The 20,241-nt window shown below is 40.0% G+C and overlaps 1 protein-coding gene and 1 non-coding gene across 2 annotated transcripts; both read left to right on the forward strand.

Moving 5' to 3' along the window:
- Positions 1-8,177: 8,177 nt before the first annotated feature.
- On the forward strand, positions 8,178-8,942 carry LOC141695480 (uncharacterized). The gene has a single exon (XM_074499722.1). The coding sequence runs from the start codon at positions 8,178-8,180 to the stop codon at positions 8,940-8,942; it is 765 nt and encodes a 254-aa protein (XP_074355823.1).
- Positions 8,943-17,239: 8,297 nt separating this feature from the next.
- Positions 17,240-17,346, forward strand: LOC141699159 (small nucleolar RNA R71). Its single transcript, XR_012565642.1, has one exon. It is a non-coding gene; the product is annotated as a small nucleolar RNA R71 (small nucleolar RNA).
- The last annotated feature ends 2,895 nt before the right edge of the window (positions 17,347-20,241 follow it).

Below are 20,241 nucleotides of genomic sequence, written 5' to 3' on the forward strand. Positions count from 1 at the left end.
TCCATACTGGTCAAACCTCCAATCCTTCGGCACTTAGTAGCCAAGTCTTTGAGTTGAGCAGACATATTCTTGGGGTAGGGGATTAGCTTCGGAATACCTGAAAATGAAACAATAAAAATGTTAACCCTGGATACAGAAAAACAAGAAACAGTTAGAACCAGAAAGTGAAGCTAAGGACAAACACTTACAGCCGACAACATGCATGTTTTCGTTGTTAATAAACGTATCCCGGGTCCACTATGTCCCGAGTGCCCCACGGAAGGCATACACCATCGTGAGAGCTTCCTTGCCTGAGCCGCTGGACCAGAAATTTATCTGTTTTAAGTTCAAGCTTGTGGAGTGGAATAAACTTCAAATCCCCACCCCAGATGAAAATGAACTCCCGGTGCCAGCCCTTGAGAGAGGTCAGCATGCTGACCGGGAGAACCATCTTTTCAGAAGGATAACCACAATCCCCTATCCTAAATAGAAACTCAAAGATAGGTCGGGCAGTGGATCTCTTGATTTTGAAAATATGGTGGAAGAGTCGGAAGGTGAGGAGGTAGTTCTTAGCGTGGCAGCAGGCCAGGAACCAGCTTATCCACTTCACAGAGTTCGGGGCCAACTGTGTGAAGGGAATCCCATAGACATCCCGACATAAGGAATTGGTAAAATGGTGTAACCCTAGACGCATACCCCGGAGATGCTCTAGAGGAACCCCAACATAGCCCCCCGGTCTATGATACATTCTCTCATGCTCCTCGGGCCACTGCCACTGATATTTGTCCCCGAGGTTAAATGCCAACCTAAGGGCCCTATCTACTTGTTCGGTGGTGAACTTCTCATCAACCTCTTTGTAAACAACCCCACACTCATAACGTGTCCCCGGGGTGTTAAAAAAATTCCTATCCATATCTGTCTGATTGTATGGTTCCCTACCATCCAATCCCTCCGGGTCCCCATACGCCTCAGACATGTCCCTATAATAAAAACCCAAAAGCTTTGGGTCCCTCATATACTGAACAAAATATTGGTCTACGTCCTTGTTAGGGCGAAAACACGCGCTAATATTCACGCAAGTATATGCGTTCGTAAGTAGTATAAGATATAAATCAGATTCGTTCCCACAGAGACTGGTTTAGGTTAAGTTCAATTTATGTACCTATACAACAATGTATGGTTATCGCTCAATGCTAAGACAAATAACAAATTGGGTTTTAATTAAACTAAGAGATTATACTAAATAACATTAACTAAGAGAATTGAGGTTGAATTACTATATATGACAAACATGGGATTCTAACTTTATTAAATACTTCATTCAATAGCCTTATTGTTCTTAACCTTTACATGTAATGGTGATGACACTAATCAGATAACACAAAACTAGTAAACGCCAACTTTCGTTGTACGAATACTCTACTACCAAGCATCCATAAAAGAGATAGAAGTTGACTAGACACTAATTATATTGAGACCCTATATGTCTATAGAATTTGACAACATAACGGTTTAAGCACAAGTTATCTATCACGATTACACAGGGCAAGTAAGATGGTTAAAATTACCTACGAATCATGCATAACAAATACATGAACCTATTCTAGCATGGCAAGTTCTAAACCTCTATATTCACTATCGCTTCAATAGAGATTAACATGCTATCTTATATGTTAGCTACACACATAAGATGAATAAGCACAACCAATACTAGGATATCAATCAATCACCACACACCAAGATATCGAAACAAATTAAATATTGAAATCCATAAGTAAATCTGCTAGAATCCCATGACGACGATTAGTTCATAATCAAACTCATCGTCACCATGGGTTCCAATAAAAGCATGGTATAAACAAGGTCTTAATAAACTAAATAATAGTTAAAGTACGAATAAACGAGATCTAGGTTCAACAAGAATGAAAACGAACATCCAAAGTTATAATAATTCAAAGAATCACAAGTTGAAAACAAGATCTTCTTTTTCGGAGTTGTTTTGTGCTTCTAGGTCTTCTCCTTGGTATCCCAATCTTCCCGGATGATGAAAACCCTTTTTTTAAGTATATATAAGCCCATACTGGACCTGGACCCTTAAAATCGTCAAATTCCACTCAAAAAAGGCTTTTTCAGCGAAGTCAGCCGCGCATCAGCGCGCAGCCGCACGGCACACCAGGCGGGCGCCTCCACCAGCGGGCGGGCGCCTCCTCCAGCAGGCGGGCGCCTGAAGCCTGTTTGGAAAAATTCTGATGAATCTTATTTTGGCCATAACTTGAGTTCTACTCGTCAGAATTAGGCGATTCAACTGCCCACGCGAAGCTAACGAGATTCTCTACAACTTGACAAAAGCCTTGGCTTCCAAATCAAGGCCTCTAAATCTGATCACTTTTCATCATATTTCCTCTAAAAGATTCTTTCTTCATTTAATTGATACCTGAAATGCAATAACACAAAAACACATTAAAATACCAACAACTTGAGTCCAAAACAACAATTTAATCTTGTAATGAAGCGTTCCAAGTGGATATAAAATCCACTTATCACACCCCCAAACTTGAATTGATGCTTGTCCTCAAGCACAAACAGACTCAAAACTACAAAACAAACCTAATACATGAATGCAACTACATGAATGCGACTAAATGATAATGCAATCGATCCCCTCAGAATAACCATAACCAAATGAATAAGCCAATGGCTCTAAGAATGCAATGACTTAAAATAGAGTTCGAATAAATCCCACAAACCAACTCACAAACCAGAAACGTGCGTGTGTGGAATGCTTAACAGATATCTCTTGATACTAGATCAATAACCATAACTTATATAACATCGAAACAATCAAAAGTTTATAAATAAAATAGACAATAAACACATTATGACTCACAACACCTCCTTTCTACTAGAGTTATACAAGGATTCACATTATTATTGAATACATAACAAAGATGCTTATTTGATCGTGCAATGAATGAGGTCCATAAAAGACTCATGCAATAATACCCACTAGCGAGCGTTCGGTTAGCGGATCCCAGACTATAAAAGCCTTAGGTCACTCGGCATAAAGTCCCCTAGAACTTAATAACTCGAGTATTAAAGAGCTCACTCTTGATCAATTATGCATAAACACATACTTTTTTTCTTTTTTTTCCCTTTTTTCTTTTTTTTAATAATTTCTGAATGAGTGTGTTTCGCTCCATCTCATTAAACCCTAGACTACTCATAAAAATATGAGCCGGCTACTAACCATTTGACGCCTAGCCTTACAACAACTAGCAATGAAATCCAAGTTTTTCTCCAGATAAAAAATTGGTATTTTTATGTCATTACGAGAATATCACAAATTCTAAATATAACCAAGTAATTAAATCTCAACAACAAACAAGTATGATCATGATTTAGATCAAAAGCAACCCTATAAGACTTTATGAAAATATTTGTTTCTGGCACGCAAATCAATTCATTAGGACTTAAACATCCCTCTATTCGTCATCACCACACTCAAATCAACGTCAACTTATCAAATATCATAGTTCATCTTAAGGGATCATGCTAAATATGCAAGCAAATGCAACTATATGAAATCACATAAAAATAAACAAATATGTCCTAAATGAACAATCATGCAAATATATGAATGAACTACAACTAAACATGCAATCTGAATCTATATGAATCTATATGGACACACACACTACTAATCCTTACATTATCACCCCCAAACTTAAAATTTTCAATGTCCTCATTGAAGGTAATAATAAGGATTTCAGGCATACCTAATTAATAGGAGAGTCACTCTCGTCGGGTGGAGAATTAGGTGGCCAATCAACCTCGCCACCAGTGTCTCGAACAACAGTACCGAAAGTGTGTGTCAAATCTTCAGCAAAATATCGGTGGATGACATGCATGGCCTCCATAAGCCTAGTCAATCTTCTATACTGCGCATCACCAACACCAGTCCTATCAACTGCCTGTGGTGTACGAGAGGGACCATCTGTAAGCACGGCAGAAACCGGCCGGTCACCCTCTACATCATCAAAAGTATATCCCAACCCCTTGTCAGGGGGTGCACCTAAGAATGCATAACTCAAGTGATCTGGTAGTGGGTTGAGCTCAAGTGTGGGAGCATCTTCAGTCGACAGCTCGAGACGTTCCTGAGAAATTTTCAGCTCTGCTAACCCAAGAGAATCAAATGGCAAATCCAACTTCCTCTTTCATGGAAGTGCATTCAAAACCTGCAGTTGCTCTACTCCTTCCTTGTCATCAATAATTGATTTCCCCATTAAGGATCTCTCTAATGTCTTTGACTTTGGCAATTGCTCAAGTTCCGAATTTACTACAGAGTCGACCCACTCTATTTTAAAGCACTCCTCTTTAGCTGTGGGTAACTTTATTTCCTTGAACACATTAAAAGTGATCTTGGATTGTGGGTCTCTCTGTATGAAGGGTTTATGGCTATACCAAAAGAAGGAATTACTGAAAATTTTTGAAAGATTCAACAAATTGATAAATGACTTACAGCTACATGATAAATATTATGAAGCTGAGGAGATTAACCTAAAGTTTTTGCTAGCTCTTCCTGACCATCTTGAACAAAAGATATCAACCATAAGAGAAGGAAGAGATCTAAGAAGAATGACTTTGGAAGTTCTATATGGGCTCTTGAAAACTTAAGAACTTGAGATGCTACAAAGAAAGTCATTGAAATTATATCATAGACATGTTGTTGATGGTTCCAGTGCTTTGATTGTGAATGACATAGAAGAAAGTGAAGATGAGCAAGATGATCAAGTTCCAGTTGTTCAAACCATGGAACAAAAGAACAGAGGACCTCATAAGTAAGTTATGTTGGAGCTGAAGGAAGATGAATATTACACCCTGGATGAGCTAGATGAAATGTCTACTTGGCTAGGAAATTTTCTAACATAAGAGTCAAGAAACCAAGATTTTTCAAAAGCAAGGGAAAATCTTCCAACAACAACAATTGGAAACCAGTAGCTCAGTACAATTCAGCTAGCAAAGGTGGCTACAAAACAGGATCTGTGGACAGATCAAAGATAAGGTGCTTCAACTGTGATGAGTTAGGTTACTTTGCTACTGAATGCAGAAAGCCTAAAAAGGTGAAGAAAGATAAAGCTTATATGGAATTGGAAGCAAAGTATGACGCTCTCTTGAAGAAGCAGTATGGAATAGCTTACGTTGCAGAAGGAAAGAGTTGGGATGATACTAATGTTGATGATAAGGATGAAGAGGTTAGAAACTATGCACTTATGAATTTTGAGCATGGAGAAGCATCCACTTTAAAATCAAAGGTACCAACTCTAAACACCATTGATTTAAATGTTAGTGAATATTAGGACACTTTGGAAAAGATGAATGTGAAGATGTTCCATATACACACTAGCTTAGTAGCAACTACTGAGGAAGTGAGTAGGCTAACAAAAACTACTGAGAAGCTTGAGAGTGAGAAGCAAAAGATGGATCTACTTCTTGTGGATCTTGAGTCGGTCAAGCAAGAAAATGAATATTTGAAAAATAAGCTGAAGTGTGCCAATGAGATTGAAGTTGTGGTAAGAGAGAAGATTGAAAAGAATGAGGTGAAACTGAAATCATTCAGGAATACATCTGAGTTGGTTGGTCAATACCATGAGAAGAACAAGCCATGTGTTAACATATTTATTGGCCTTGATTATGATGCTTTGAATAGCAACAAGAAAAATGTAGCTGGTAAAGGAAAAGTAACATAAAATGAAGATGTCCCAGCTATGCTGAGAAAGGTCGGTTCACCTATGTTCAAAGCATGTGAAGTAGATTTCAGTGAAGAAGAGTTGATCATAAAGCAAGAAATTGTTGATGAAGACAATGAGAAGGAAAATACAGAAGCAACTCCAACTTCCAAAGCTGAAAAGAATCCCATGGTTAACCAAGATTCAAAGATACCTGTCAAGGAAGTAAAAAGTGAAGATACAAGAAAGAAAAAAAAGAATAGCCTTCACAGTTTGAGGAGAAGGATGGCCCATTAGTAACTTTTGGAGACAACAACAGAGGGTTCACAATGGGATATGGCAAATTGATTTCTGGAAGTGTTGTCATTGAAGATGTAGCACTGGTAGCTGGTCTTGAAGTGAATCTTCTCAGTGTCAACCAATTTTCAGATAAAGGTTTCAAAGTTTTATTCAACAAAGAAGAATGCACTTTTATCAGCAAGAAAAATGGTGAAGTTGCTCTGAGAGGAGCAAGGAAAGGAAGCCTATTTGTTGCAGGCTTGGACTCAGCAAATGAGGATGGAATTTTTTGCTTCTACACCAAGGCATCAATAGAGCAAACTAAATTATTGCATAAGAAGTTGTCTCATTTAAATTTTAAAGCTATCAACACTCCAGTTAAAAAGGAGTTAGTGAGAAAGCTATCAACACTCTAGTTAAAAAGGAGTTAGTGAGAGACATGTCTAATCTGGAATTTGCTCAAGATGAAGTCTGTGGTGCTTGTCAAAAAGTAAAAATTAAAAGATTAAGTCAAAAAAGTAAAACTGTGAATTCCATAAGTGCACCTTTGTAACTTATTCACATGGACTTATTTGGACCAGTCAATATCCAGTCAATTTCAAGAAAAATCCCGGACTCAGAAAGATATCCAAAAGTTGTCAGGATCCTTGGCGGCCCTACGCAGGTTTATCTTAAAACTGGCGGAGAAATGCCTTCTTTTCTTTGAGTTATTAAAAGGAGCCCAGAACAAAAAGCAAATTGACTGGACCCCGGAATATGACGTCGCTTTTGAAGAAGTTAAGCGACACCTAATGAATCAGCCTATCCTTTCCAAAGCCAAGCCTGGCGAGCCTCTACATCTCTACATCGCCGCCGGACCAAGAGCGGTCTCTTCGGCTCTCATTCGGGAAGAAAAAGAAACACAAAGCTCAGTCTATTATATGAGCCAGGTCCTTAAGGACGCTGAAACCCGGTACCCAAACCTGGAAAAAATTTTCTTAGCACTCATACACTCTAGCAGGAAGATATTTCCAAGGCCGGGAGATCAAGGTGATTACTGATCAACCACTTCAAAAAATCATCCACAAGCCAGACGCATCCGGGAGGTTGGTAAATTGGGCAATAAAGCTGAGTCACTTCACTATCATGTTTGTTCCAAGAACGACCATCAAAGCCCAGGCTCTGGCTGAATTTGTCATGGAATGTACCTTCCCAGAAGCCCTGGCCGTGAAAACCCGCCAACCTGGAGGCGAAAAAGGAGCTGAGGACAAGAACGCATAGACATTATATGTGGATGGCTCTGCAACAGCCAAAAGATCCAGTGCGGGACTAATCCTATCCATCCCAGATGGCTTTGTAATTCAGCAAGCTATAACCTTTGCATTCAAAGCAACTAACAACCAAGCTGAGTATGAAGCGCTCATCTCCGGACACAGGCTGGCTAAATCCCTTGGGATAACCAGTTTGATTGTCTATAATGATTCCCAAATTGTAGTCAAGCAAACCAATGGGGAATATATTGCGAAAGATCATAAGCTGGCTCAATATCAAACAATGGTGCGAAGTATCATGGAAACCGTCCCGGGCATAACCATCTTGCAGAAAAATAGAGAAGATAATTCTAAAGCAGATGAGCTATCCAAGCTCGTCCAGAATACTTCAGACCTAAGCAATTCAGTCTACTTCGAGGAGCTCGGGGTGCCCAGCACCGATCGGCCCGAAGTCTTGTGCATCAGCAGCCCGACTAACTGGATGACTCCCTACATAGCCTATATGAAAGACGGCACCCTGACAAAAGATCAGAACAAGGCACGCTACCTCAAGTATAAGGCTGCTCGATTCTCTCTAGAAGATAATCAGCTATATAGGCGAACCTTCTTCACGCCCACTCTCAAATGTGTTGACCCGGATGAGGCAGACTATTGTCTCCGGGAGGTGCACGAAGGTATCTCGGGAGATCACCTGGATGCCAAGGCACTAGCCTACAAAGTCATCAAACAAGGCTACTATTGGCCCACTATCCACGTAGATGCAGTTGCATATGTGAAGAAGTGCAGCAAATGCCAAAAGTTCAGCAATGTACCGAAGCAAAGTCCAAGCCTCCCGGGGTGAGTGCTATCCCCGGTCCCATTTGCAGTTTGGGAAATCGACATCGTGGGTCCTTTTCCCCGGGCAAAAGGGAAGTTTCCTTATGTGCTGGTAGAAATTGATTATATGACTAAGTGGGCAGAAGCCAAGGCCATGAGAATCATCAATCAGCAGGACTGCATCAAATTCATGGATTCAATTGTGATGAGGTTCAGGATTTTGATGGTTTTGATCTCAGATAACGGGCCGCAGTTTGTTGGTTCAGACTTTGAAGCATACCTGAAAGAGCTCAGAATAAAGCATAAGAAAGCGTCTGTGGCCCACCCCAAGGGAAACAGACAAGTAGAGATCACCAACAGGACAATACTCTGTGGCCTAGAAAAAAGGTTGGAAGAATCTAAGAAAAGTTGGCCAGATGAGCTCCCGAAAGTCTTATGGTCCTACAGGACCACCTCCCGGGCCAGAACCGGAGAAACTCCTTTCAAGCTCGCCTATGGCACCGAAGCTCGGTTACCTATGGAAACTGGGTCCCCCTCCCACAGAGTAGTCAACTTTGATGAAATCTCAAACATTGAAGGGCTCAAAACCAACCTGAAACTCTTGGATGAAGTAAGAGACCGGGCTGTGGAAAAGATGGAAAACTACAAAGAAAAGACAAAGCTCTATTTTGCGAAAAAGACCAGGATAAGGGAATATGAAGTGGGAGATCTTGTACTCCGGGACACCGAAGCTTCGAACCCAACAAACCAAGGAAAGCTACAACCCAACTGGGAGGGCCTCTACATAGTGAAAGAGGTTCTCCGTCCGAGAACTTACAAGCTAAACTACCTTAGCGGAACCGAGGTCCCCAACACCTGGCACGGAGCCCGGCTAAGGAAATTCTACCAGTGAGGGAAAGGTGCCCATTCTGGGATCATCTTTATGTTCATGCTAGGACATCTTTATTTAAACACTGTTCTCATTCACCTCAGAATTTAATTTTTGCAATATTTTGATTTGAATGAAAAACTTTACTTTGAGCATCCCATAGCTTAGACAAAATATTCTGCTGGTTGTTTATCGTCATCATACTCACACCCAAATGCATGATTCAAACAAATTTAAAGTATAACAAATTTCTTTAAATTTAAAATTAGAATTTTTTACCCCATCCCGGGGTCAATTAAAAACACAACCCATGTGTACTTAGAAAATTTCTTTATAATTAAAAATTTTTACCTCATCCCGGGGTCAATTAAAAACATAACCCATGTGTACTTAGAAAATTTATTTAAAACTAGAAATTTTAACCCCATCCCGGGGTCAATTAAAAACACAACCCATGTGTACTTAGAAAATTTCTTTATAATTAGAAATTTTTACCCCATCCCGCGGTCAATTAAAAACACATCCCATGTGCACTTAGAATTGTTTTTTTAAAATTAGAAATTTTAACCCCATCCCGGAGTCAATTAAAAACACAACCCATGTGTACTTAGAAAATTTCTTTATAATTAAAAGTTTTTACCCCACTCTGGGGTCAATTAAAAACACAACTCATGTGTACTTAGAAAATTTCTTTAAAATTAGAAATTTTAACCCCGTCCCGGGGTCAATTAAAGACAACCCATGTGTACTTAGAAAATTTCTTTAAAATAAGAAATTTTTACCCCATCCCGGGGTCAATTGAAAAAACACAACCCATGTGTGCTTAGAAAATTTCTTTAAAATTTGAAATTTTTACCCCATCCCGGGGTCAATTAAAAACACAACCCATGTGTACTTAGAAAATTTCTTTAAAATTAGAAATTTTAACCCCATCCTGAGTTCAATTAAAAACACAACCCATGTGTACTTAGAAAATTTCTTTAAAATTAGAAATTTTTACCCCGGGGTCAATTAAAAAACACATCCCATGTGTACTTAGAATTTTTTTTACAAGTTACAAAAACTTACCCCCATCCCGGGGTCAATTAAAAACACAGCCTATGTGTACTTAGAAAATTTCTACAGATTATAAAAATTGAAATGACGAGCGACATAATGAAGTAAAAACACAGATGCATTAAAACAAGTCAAAGAAGCCAAAAGGCTTAGTTCAGAAATATGAAAAACAAATACATCAAATTTAAATTACATGCCAAACATGGCAAAGTCTTCACTCTTCAGCAACCGGCTCGACGGGAGGGGAAGGAGGCTACTCGGGCTCTTCCTCTGGAAGTGGAGGTTGCTCGGCAAGAGGGGATTCAACGAGAGGGGCATTGCTGGAAGTTCCGACCCCGGACTCCTTTGCCGCGATGGCTTCTGCTTCTTTCTCCATCCGGGTCACCTCCTCAATATACTTCCCAAGGAAGATATTAATTGTACCCTAAGGATTTTCGCTAAGGTACTTGGAGGCAACCCTCCAACAGATCTAGATCTTCTCCAGCGCCTTGTCGTTCAATTCCTCAAAGTAAGGGGGAGTACCCCGAAACAAGGCCAGAACTTCTTCAGGAGTGGGTCGGGCGGCCAGATCATTCTCCAGCTTCTTGTTTTCAGCCCGCTTCTCCCAAACAGATGCCTCAACCCGATCCTGCCTCTCCCTTATCTCATCAAGGATCTTTTTGTGAGCTTCAGCCTCCTTGTAACTCGCCTCCTTGAGCTCTTTCAGCTCTCGGGAGAGGTTTTCAGCCTCGGTCTTGGAGACCTCCGCAGCATCAACCTTTGCCTTCAGACTCCAGACAATACAGACCAGTCCGGCAATCCGGGAGTTAGCCTAAAAGAGTGATATATCAGAGATAGAAAACATGATGCAGAAAAAATACAAGTACAAAACAGGAACGCTAACACTTACAGCAGTCACATCCTCCTGAAGAGAAACCAGAAAATCCTCGAGAGGCTCCTTCCGGTACTTCTTCCTCTCGGCCGTGCTGGAAAAGTTCTCAAACAGCTCCTTCCGACGAGTCTTTGGAGTAAAGCTGGCCAACAGGGCCTTCAAGGTCTCTGGCATGTCTGGAGCCAACTCGGTAGCAATCTTTTTCGAGGCTCGGCTCTCCGATCCCTCGCCTCCCTGGTCCCCAGACCCCACGGGGGCATTCTTCCTCTTCCGAGGAGCCTGCGTCCTCTCCACCTCTTTCCGCTGAACATCCCCCACCCGGGGCTCATTGATCACGATTATGATTCTCCCTGGACGGGATGGCGCTGTCTTCCTGGCCCCGACTCCACCTTCCTCTCCCTCTCCAACCTTCTTCTTCCCAACGTCCATACTGGTCAAACCTCCAATCCTTCGGCACTTAGTAGCCAAGTCTTTGAGTTGAGCAGACATATTCTTGGGGTAGGGGATTAGCTTCGGAATACCTGAAAATGAAACAATAAAAATGTTAACCCTGGATACAGAAAAACAAGAAACAGTTAGAACCAGAAAGTGAAGCTAAGGACAAACACTTACAGCCGACAACATGCATGTTTTCATTGTTAATAAACGTATCCCGGGTCTACTATGTCCCGAGTGCCCCACGGAAGGCATACACCATCGTGAGAGCTTCCTTGCCTGAGCCGCTGGACCAGAAATTTATCTGTTTTAAGTTCAAGCTTGTGGAGTGGAATAAACTCCAAATCCCCACCCCAGATGAAAATGAACTCCCGGTGCCAGCCCTTGAGAGAGGTCAGCATGCTGACCGGGAGAACCATCTTTTCAGAAGGATAACCACAATCCCCTATCCTAAATAGAAACTCAAAGATAGGTCGGGCAGTGGATCTCTTGATTTTGAAAATATGGTGGAAGAGTCGGAAGGTGAGGAGGTAGTTCTTAGCGTGGCAGCAGGCCAGGAACCAGCTTATCCACTTCACAGAGTTCGGGGCCAACTGTGTGAAGGGAATCCCATAGACATCCCGATATAAGGAATTGGTAAAATGGTGTAACCCTAGACGCATACCCCGGAGATGCTCTAGAGGAACCCCAACATAGCCCCCCGGTCTATGATACATTCTCTCATGCTCCTTGGGCCACTGCCACTGATACTTGTCCCCGAGGTTAAATGCCAACCTAAGGGCCCTATCTACTTGTTCGGTGGTGAACTTCTCATCAACCTCTTTGTAAACAACCCCACACTCATAACGTGTCCCCGGGGTGTTAAAAAAATTCCTATCCATATCCGCCTGATTGTATGGTTCCCTACCATCCAATCCCTCCGGGTCCCCATACGCCTCAGACATGTCCCTATAATAAAAACCCAAAAGCTTTGGGTCCCTCATATACTGAACAAAATATTGGTCTACATCCTTGTTAGGGCGAAAACACGCGCTAATATTCACGCAAGTATATGCGTTCGTAAGTAGTATAAGATATAAATCAGATTCGTTCCCATAGAGACTGGTTTAGGTTAAGTTCAATTTATGTACCTATACAACAATGTATGGTTATCGCTCAATGCTAAGACAAATAACAAATTGGGTTTTAATTAAACTAAGAGATTATACTAAATAACATTAACTAAGAGAATTGAGGTTGAATTACTATATATGACAAACATGGGATTCTAACTTTATTAAATACTTCATTCAATAGCCTTATTGTTCTTAACATTTACATGTAATGGTGATGACACTAATCAGATAACACAAAACTAGTAAACGCCAACTTTCGTTGTACGAATACTCTACTACCAAGCATCCATAAAAGAGATAGAAGTTGACTAGACACTAATTATATTAAGACCCTATATGTCTATAGAATTTGACAACATAACGGTTTAAGCACAAGTTATCTATCACGATTACACAGGGCAAGTAAGATGGTTAAAATTACCTACGAATCATGCATAACAAATACATGAACCTATTCTAGCATGGTAAGTTCTAAACCTCTATATTCACTATCGCTTCAATAGAGATTAACACGCTATCTTTTATGTTAGCTACGCACATAAGATGAATAAGCACAACCAATACTAGGATATCAATCAATCACCACACACCAAGATATCGAAACAAATTAAATATTGAAATCCATAAGTAAATCCGCTAGAATCCCATGACAACGACTAGTTCATAATCAAACTCATCGTCACCATGGGTTCCAATAAAAGCATGGTATAAACAAGGTCTTAATAAACTGAATAATAGTTAAAGTACGAATAAACGAGATCTAGGTTCAACAAGAATGAAAACGAACATCCAAAGTTATAATAATTCAAAGAATCACAAGTTGAAAACAAGATCTTCTTTTTCGGAGTTATTTTGTGCTTCTAGGTCTTCTCCTTGGTATCCCAATCTTCCCGGATGATGAAAACCCTTTTTTTAAGTATATATAAGCCCATACTGGACCTGGACCCTTAAAACCGTCAAATTCCACTCAAAAAAGGCTTTTTCAGCGAAGTCAGCCGCGCATCAGCGCGCGGCCGCACGGCACACCAGGCGGGCGCCTCCACCAGCGGGCGGGCGCCTCCTCCAGCAGGCGGGCGCCTGAAGCCTGTTTGGAAAAATTCTGATGAATCTTATTTTGGCCATAACTTGAGTTCTACTCGTCAGAATTAGGCGATTCAACTGCCCACGCGAAGCTAACGAGATTCTCTACAACTTGACAAAAGCCTTGGCTTCCAAATCAAGGCCTCTAAATCTGATCACTTTTCATCATATTTCCTCTAAAAGATTCTTTCTTCATTTAATTGATACCTGAAATGCAATAACACAAAAACACATTAAAATACCAACAACTTGAGTCCAAAACAACAATTTAAGCTTGTAATGAAGCGTTCCAAGTGGATATAAAATCCACTTATCACACCCCCAAACTTGAATCGATGTTTGTCCTCAAGCACAAACAGACTCAAAACTACAAAACAAACCTAATACATGAATGCAACTACGTGAATGCGACTAAATGATAATGCAATCGATCCCCTCAGAATAACCATAACCAAATGAATAAGCCAATGACTCTAAGAATGCAATGACTTAAAATAGAGTTCGAATAAATCCCACAAACCAACTCACAAACCAGAAACGTGTGTGTATGGAATGCTTAACAGATATCTCTCGATACTAGATCAATAACCCTAACTTATATAACATCGAAACAATCAAAAGTTTATAAATAAAATAGACAATAAACACATTATGACTCACAACACCTCCTTTCTACTAGAGTTATACAAGGATTCACATTATTATTGAATACATAACAAAGATGCTTATTTGATCGTGCAATGAATGAGGTCCATAAAAGACTCATGCAATAATACCCATTAGCGAGCGTTCGGTTAGCGGATCCCAGACTATAAAAGCCTTAGGTCACTCGGCACAAAGTCCCCTAGAACTTAATAACTCGAGTATTAAAGAGCTCACTCTTGATCAATTATGCATAAACACATACTTTTTTTCTTTTTTTTCTCTTTTTTCTTTTTTTTAATAATTTCTGAATGAGTGTGTTTCGCTCCATCTCATTCAACCCTAGACTACTCATAAAAATATGAGCCGGCTACTAGCCATTTGACGCCTAGCCTTACAACAACTAGCAATGAAATCCAAGTTTTTCTCCAGATAAAAAATTGGTATTTTTATGTCATTACGAGAATATCACAAATTCTAAATATAACCAAGTGATTAAATCTCAACAACAAACAAGTATGATCATGATTTAGATCAAAAGCAACCCTATAAGACTTTATGAAAATATTTGTTTCTGGCACGCAAATCAATTCATTAGGACTTAAACATCCCTCTATTCGTCATCACCACACTCAAATCAACCTCAACTTATCAAATATCATAGTTCATCTTAAGGGATCATGCTAAATATGCAAGCAAATACAACTATATGAAATCACATAAAAATAAACAAATATGTCCTAAATGAACAATCATGCAAATATATGAATGAACTACAACTAAACATGCAATCTGAATCTATATGAATCTATATGGACACACACACTACTAATCCTTACATTATCACCCCCAAACTTAAAATTTTCAATGTCCTCATTGAAGGTAATAATAAGGATTTCAGGCATACCTAATTAACAGGAGAGTCACTCTCGTCGGGTGGAGGATTAGGTGGCCAATCAACCTCGCCACCAGTGTCTCGAACAACAATACCGAAAGTGTGTGTCAAATCTTCAGCAAAATATCGGTGGATGACATGCATGGCCTCCATAAGCCTAGTCAATCTTCTATACTGCGCATCACCAACACCAGTCATATCAACTGCCTGTGGTGTACGAGAGGGACCATCTGTAAGCATGGCAGAAACCGGCCGGTCACCCTCTACATCATCAAAAGTATATCCCAACCCCTTGTCAGGGGGTGCACCTAAGAATGCATAACTCAAGTGATCTGGTAGTGGGTTGAGCTCAAGTGTGGGAGCATCTTCAGTCGACAGCTCGAGACGTTCCTGAGAAATTTTCAGCTCTGCTAACCCAAGAGAATCAAATGGCAAATCCAACTTCCTCTTTCATTGAAGTGCATTCTAAACCTGTAGTTGCTCTACTCCTTCCTTGTCATCAATAATTGATTTCCCCATTAAGGATCTCTCTAATGTCTTTGACTTTGGCAATTGCTCAAGTTCCGAATTTACTACAGAGTCGACCCACTCTATTTTAAAGCACTCCTCTTTAGCTGTGGGTAACTTTTTTTCCTTGAACACATTAAAAGTGACCTTTTGATCATAAACCTTCATCGAAAGCTCTCCTTTTTGTACATCGATCATAGTTCGGCCTGTAGCCAAGAATGGTCTTCCCAAGATAATGGGAATCTTCTTATCTTCCTCGAAATCAAGAATTACAAAATCATCAGGGAAGATGAATTTATCCACCTTGACCAAGACATCCTCCATTATACCTCGTGGATATGCGATAGAACTATCAGCTAGTTATAATGACATGTATGTTGGTTTCGGATCTGGCAGACCAAGCTTCTTGAAGATAGATAAGGGCATCAGATTGATGCTAGCTCCTAAATCGCATAAACACTTGTCGAACGACAAGTTTCCGATGGTGCAAGGAATAGTGAAGCTTCTAGGATCCTTAAGCTTCAGAGGCAACTTCTATTGGAGCACAGCACTATATTCCTCCGTTGGAGCAACGGTCTCTAAGTTATCAAGCTTCACTTTCTGAGATAGAATACCTTTCATAAACCTCGCATAGCTAGGCCTCTGTTCAAGAGCTTCAGCGAAAGGTATGTTGATATGAAGTTTCTTGAACACCTCCACAAATTTAGCAAATTGCGTATCAAACTTCTGCTTGTGCAGCCTCCTAGGAAAATGAGGTAGAGGATAGATCTGTTTCTCCCCTGTATTACCCTCAGGAGGAGTGTGTTCCATTGTAGTCTTCCTTGGTTCCACCTCTGGTTCCTTCTGCACTTCTTCTTCACCCACAACTGCATTTTCTAAAACTTAAGATTTTTCAGGCTCTTCGTCTTGCTGAATTTTGGGGCTTGCGACCTTTCCAGACCTCAAGGTGATGGCATTCACCTGTTCTTCAACTTCCCTATTGCCTGGATTTGTTTCGGTATCACTAGGAAGCGTTCCTGATGGTCGATTCAATAAGGCATTAGCAATTTGCCCTATTTGGTTCTCCAAAGTCTTGATAGAAATAGCCTGGCTTTGGAATATAAGAGCCTGGTTTTTGCACATAAGCCGCAACTCCTCCAATTCAGATTTTTCATTCGAAGATAGACATGCACCATGAATTTATTGTTTTGGTGTAATTTGTTGCTGAAAATCAGGAGGGTTGAATAGCTTATTTCCAAACTGCTGGAACGGCTATTACATCGCATTCTGATTGTTGCTCCAGCTGAAGTTAGGATGATTCCAGTTGTCAGGATGATAAGTGTCTGGAACTGGTTGCTGCGATCTTTGAAAGTTGCTCACAAACTGAGCTGATTCACCAGATATAGCGCATTGCTCCATCACATGCGGACCTGCACATAGCTCACAAACACTAATTATCTGCTTAACACCATAGTTAGCCAGAGAATCGATCTTCATAGACAACGCCTTTAATTGAGCAGTGATAGCTGTAGCTGTATCCACTTCAAGAACTCCTGCTACCTTGCCCTGTGGACATCTCTAGGTTGGATACTGATATTCATTAGCAGCCATCAGTTCAATTAGATCATAAGCTTCCTCATAGCTCTTTACCCATAATGCTCCGCCTGCTGCTGCATTGAGCATGGGTCTGGATTGTGCTCCCAACCCATTGTAAAAACAATTGATGATCATTCAATCAGGCATTCCATGATGAGGACACTTCCTAAGCATCTCCTTGTAGCGCTCCCAAGCTTCACACAGTGATTCTCCCGTTTGTTGCGCAAATTGAGTAATAGCATTTCTGAATGCAGCTGTCTTCGCCATAGGGAAGAATTTAGTAAGAAACTTCTGAGCAAGATCTTCCCAAGTAGTAATCGAACCAGCTGGTAGAGAGTGTAACCAGCTCTTAGCCTTATCCCTCAGAGAGAATGGGAACAGTCTCAGCTTCACAGCATCTTCAGAAACACCGTTGAACTTGAAGGTGTCGCAGATCTCAATGAAATCCCTAATATTCATATTAGGATCTTCCGTTGAAGAACCCCCAAACTAGATTGAATTCTGCACCCATTGAATTCTGCCAGGCTTGATCTCAAAGGTATTAGCTGTGATAGCTTGCCTGACAATGCTAGATTGAATGTCATTGATCTTGGGTTGAGAAAAATCCATCAAGGCTTTCGTTCGTGCTGCTGGATCTCCCATTGTAATGAGTACCTGAAACACAAACAAATAAATCATGAGAGTAAAAGAGTCCGAGTCAGTGAACTTTAACGACCACTGATGACAAGCACATAAACTAAAAATTAACACCGAGTCCCCTGTAGCGGCGCCAAAAACTTGCTAGGGTGAAAACATGCGCTAATATTCACGCATGTATACGCGTTCGCAAGTAGTATAAGATATAAATCAGATTCGTTCCCACAGAGACTGGTTTAGGTTAAGTTCAATTTATGCACCTATGCAACAATGTATGGTTATCGCTCAATGCTAAGACAAATAATAAATTGGGTTTTTATTAAACTAAGAGATTATACTAAATAACATTAACTAAGAGAATTGAGGTTGAATTACTATATATGACAAACATGGAATTCTAACTTAATTAAATACTTCATTCAATAGCCTTATTGTTCCTAACCTTAGTATGTAATGGTGATGACACTAATCAGATAACACGAAACTAGTAAACGCCAACTTTCGACCTTCATAATTATGTTATTCATAATTACGAGTCGGGTTTGAATATCGTTGGGTAAGAATTAGTATCGAGGCTATGTCAAGCATACCTAGACATCTAACATAGAGTATTTCGACCTTGTAGGTTCTAGTCGGGAAACCGAAAATGGACGATGGACTAAAGATGACCTAGTAGTCAGTCGACGAGCCCAGTAGAGTTTTAATAGAGAAACCTGAGTATTGAAGTCGAATCCAATATGATCTAGTGGTTAGACGTTAAAGCCTGAGCGGCAGAGTCGGCTCGGAGTTGATCAGTAATAGTTGTAAAGCCCTGTAAGGCAAGTACTTCTAAACCTTTTCCAAAATATAATGCAAATGTTTCTAAATTCTCTCATGAAATATTGTTAAGTATTCAAAATAGCTCTTTTTTATTCTGTAAGTACTTTGAATCATACAACCTTGAACCCGAATCACCTCACTTGATTCTTGAGCCATAAGCCTTAAATTTTTCGTAAACCATCCTTTGTTGATTTTCAGATACCAAATCACACAAGTATAACACTACTCCCCAAATGTATAACTATCAAACACCAAATACTGGAACAAAATTATTTGAAAATGCAGAAACTTTTATAATCCAACCATTCTTTATAACATCAAATAACTATACCTTGAAAAATCAGTATTCGTCTAATACCTGATCATTTTACAAACTGAAAATCATTTCCTATACATACCCTGATATACCCTTGAGATATCCATGAGTTTCCTTACGTTTTTATTCAAGTGTTTAACCATCATTGATTATGATCTTGTTTTATCGAATTATATTGTTTATCATATTGAACTGCTTTAGGATTGGATAGTTTTATATATGTGGACTAGATTCGTGGTCAGACCGTACCAATGGTCAAGTTAGGCCAATGTGTGCCTTGGATCCAGTAATTAGAGCAGTGCTGTGTGCTTGCTCGGGGTTAGTGTGTGACTGATCAGCACCCTAACCTTGGCTTTTTTTTATAACTTAAAATTAATATCCAGTTCTAATGATTGTTTAGCAATGAACTTGATTCCTCTGAATTATCTCATTTGATCATTGATTAACCTCAGTTATTGTCATTGTGACTTGCTGAGCTAGTTAGCTCACTCTTGCAAATCTTTTTATGTATTCTACAGTTAAGAAGGATACGGTTGATAGAGAGGTTTCCCAGTTTAATGTTCGATCTAGGATTCCAGATTGAGTTGGATCGAGCTAGCAGGAGCTTATTACGGTAGTGAGATAGTAAAATTGTAAGAATAATTTTATTATCAGCTGTAAGTTAAATTAGTTGGGAATTGGTACAATGTAATAAAAGTTAAGGTTGTGGCTTATTTTCATACTTTAACCTGTTGCGATCTGTGGTTACGTAAAGCAGGGTCATTGCAAATAGTATCTTATATACAGGTTTATATGTTATATTTGTGTTGTGGACCCCAAACTTCTGACCCGGGTTTGGAGGGTGCCACAGGTTGGTATCAGAGCTACATGTTATAAGTCACTGAAACAAGCCTAGATTGTCGGGATTGGGTAGAGGGTTAGGATTAGGAATAGGAAATAGAAAGATAAGACGTCGTGAGGATGAGTGCGACCATATAGTAGGTCTCCGGCATGGTTCGTACTGCGATTCGGGATTCTTAGCTTGCGAAGTGATTTCCAGACAACGGCAATGGCAAATCCTGATTTCTCTGTATTATCTGATCATTTGGAGCTTCCCGTTCGAGGATCGTCATCTTCTCTCATATCTGATTTGCACCTTGCTCCTCCATCGGTATTAATGGTACTGCCTTCTGTTATGACAGTTGCATCTCTTCCAGTTATTCTACGCTATTCTACCACCTCTTGATACGAGACTACCTAATTAAGAACCTCCATCTGTTTATTCTTATTTTACTGGACTTTCGGCTGTGAATGTATCTTTTCAGTTTACCCTACCCCCTGTTCTATACCCCCAGTTTAAAACTCATCCTATGAAGCAACAATACCTACGAGAACGG

The sequence above is a fragment of the Apium graveolens genome, chromosome 11, assembly GCF_009905375.1.
Source record: "Apium graveolens cultivar Ventura chromosome 11, ASM990537v1, whole genome shotgun sequence".
NCBI lineage: Eukaryota > Viridiplantae > Streptophyta > Magnoliopsida > Apiales > Apiaceae > Apium > Apium graveolens.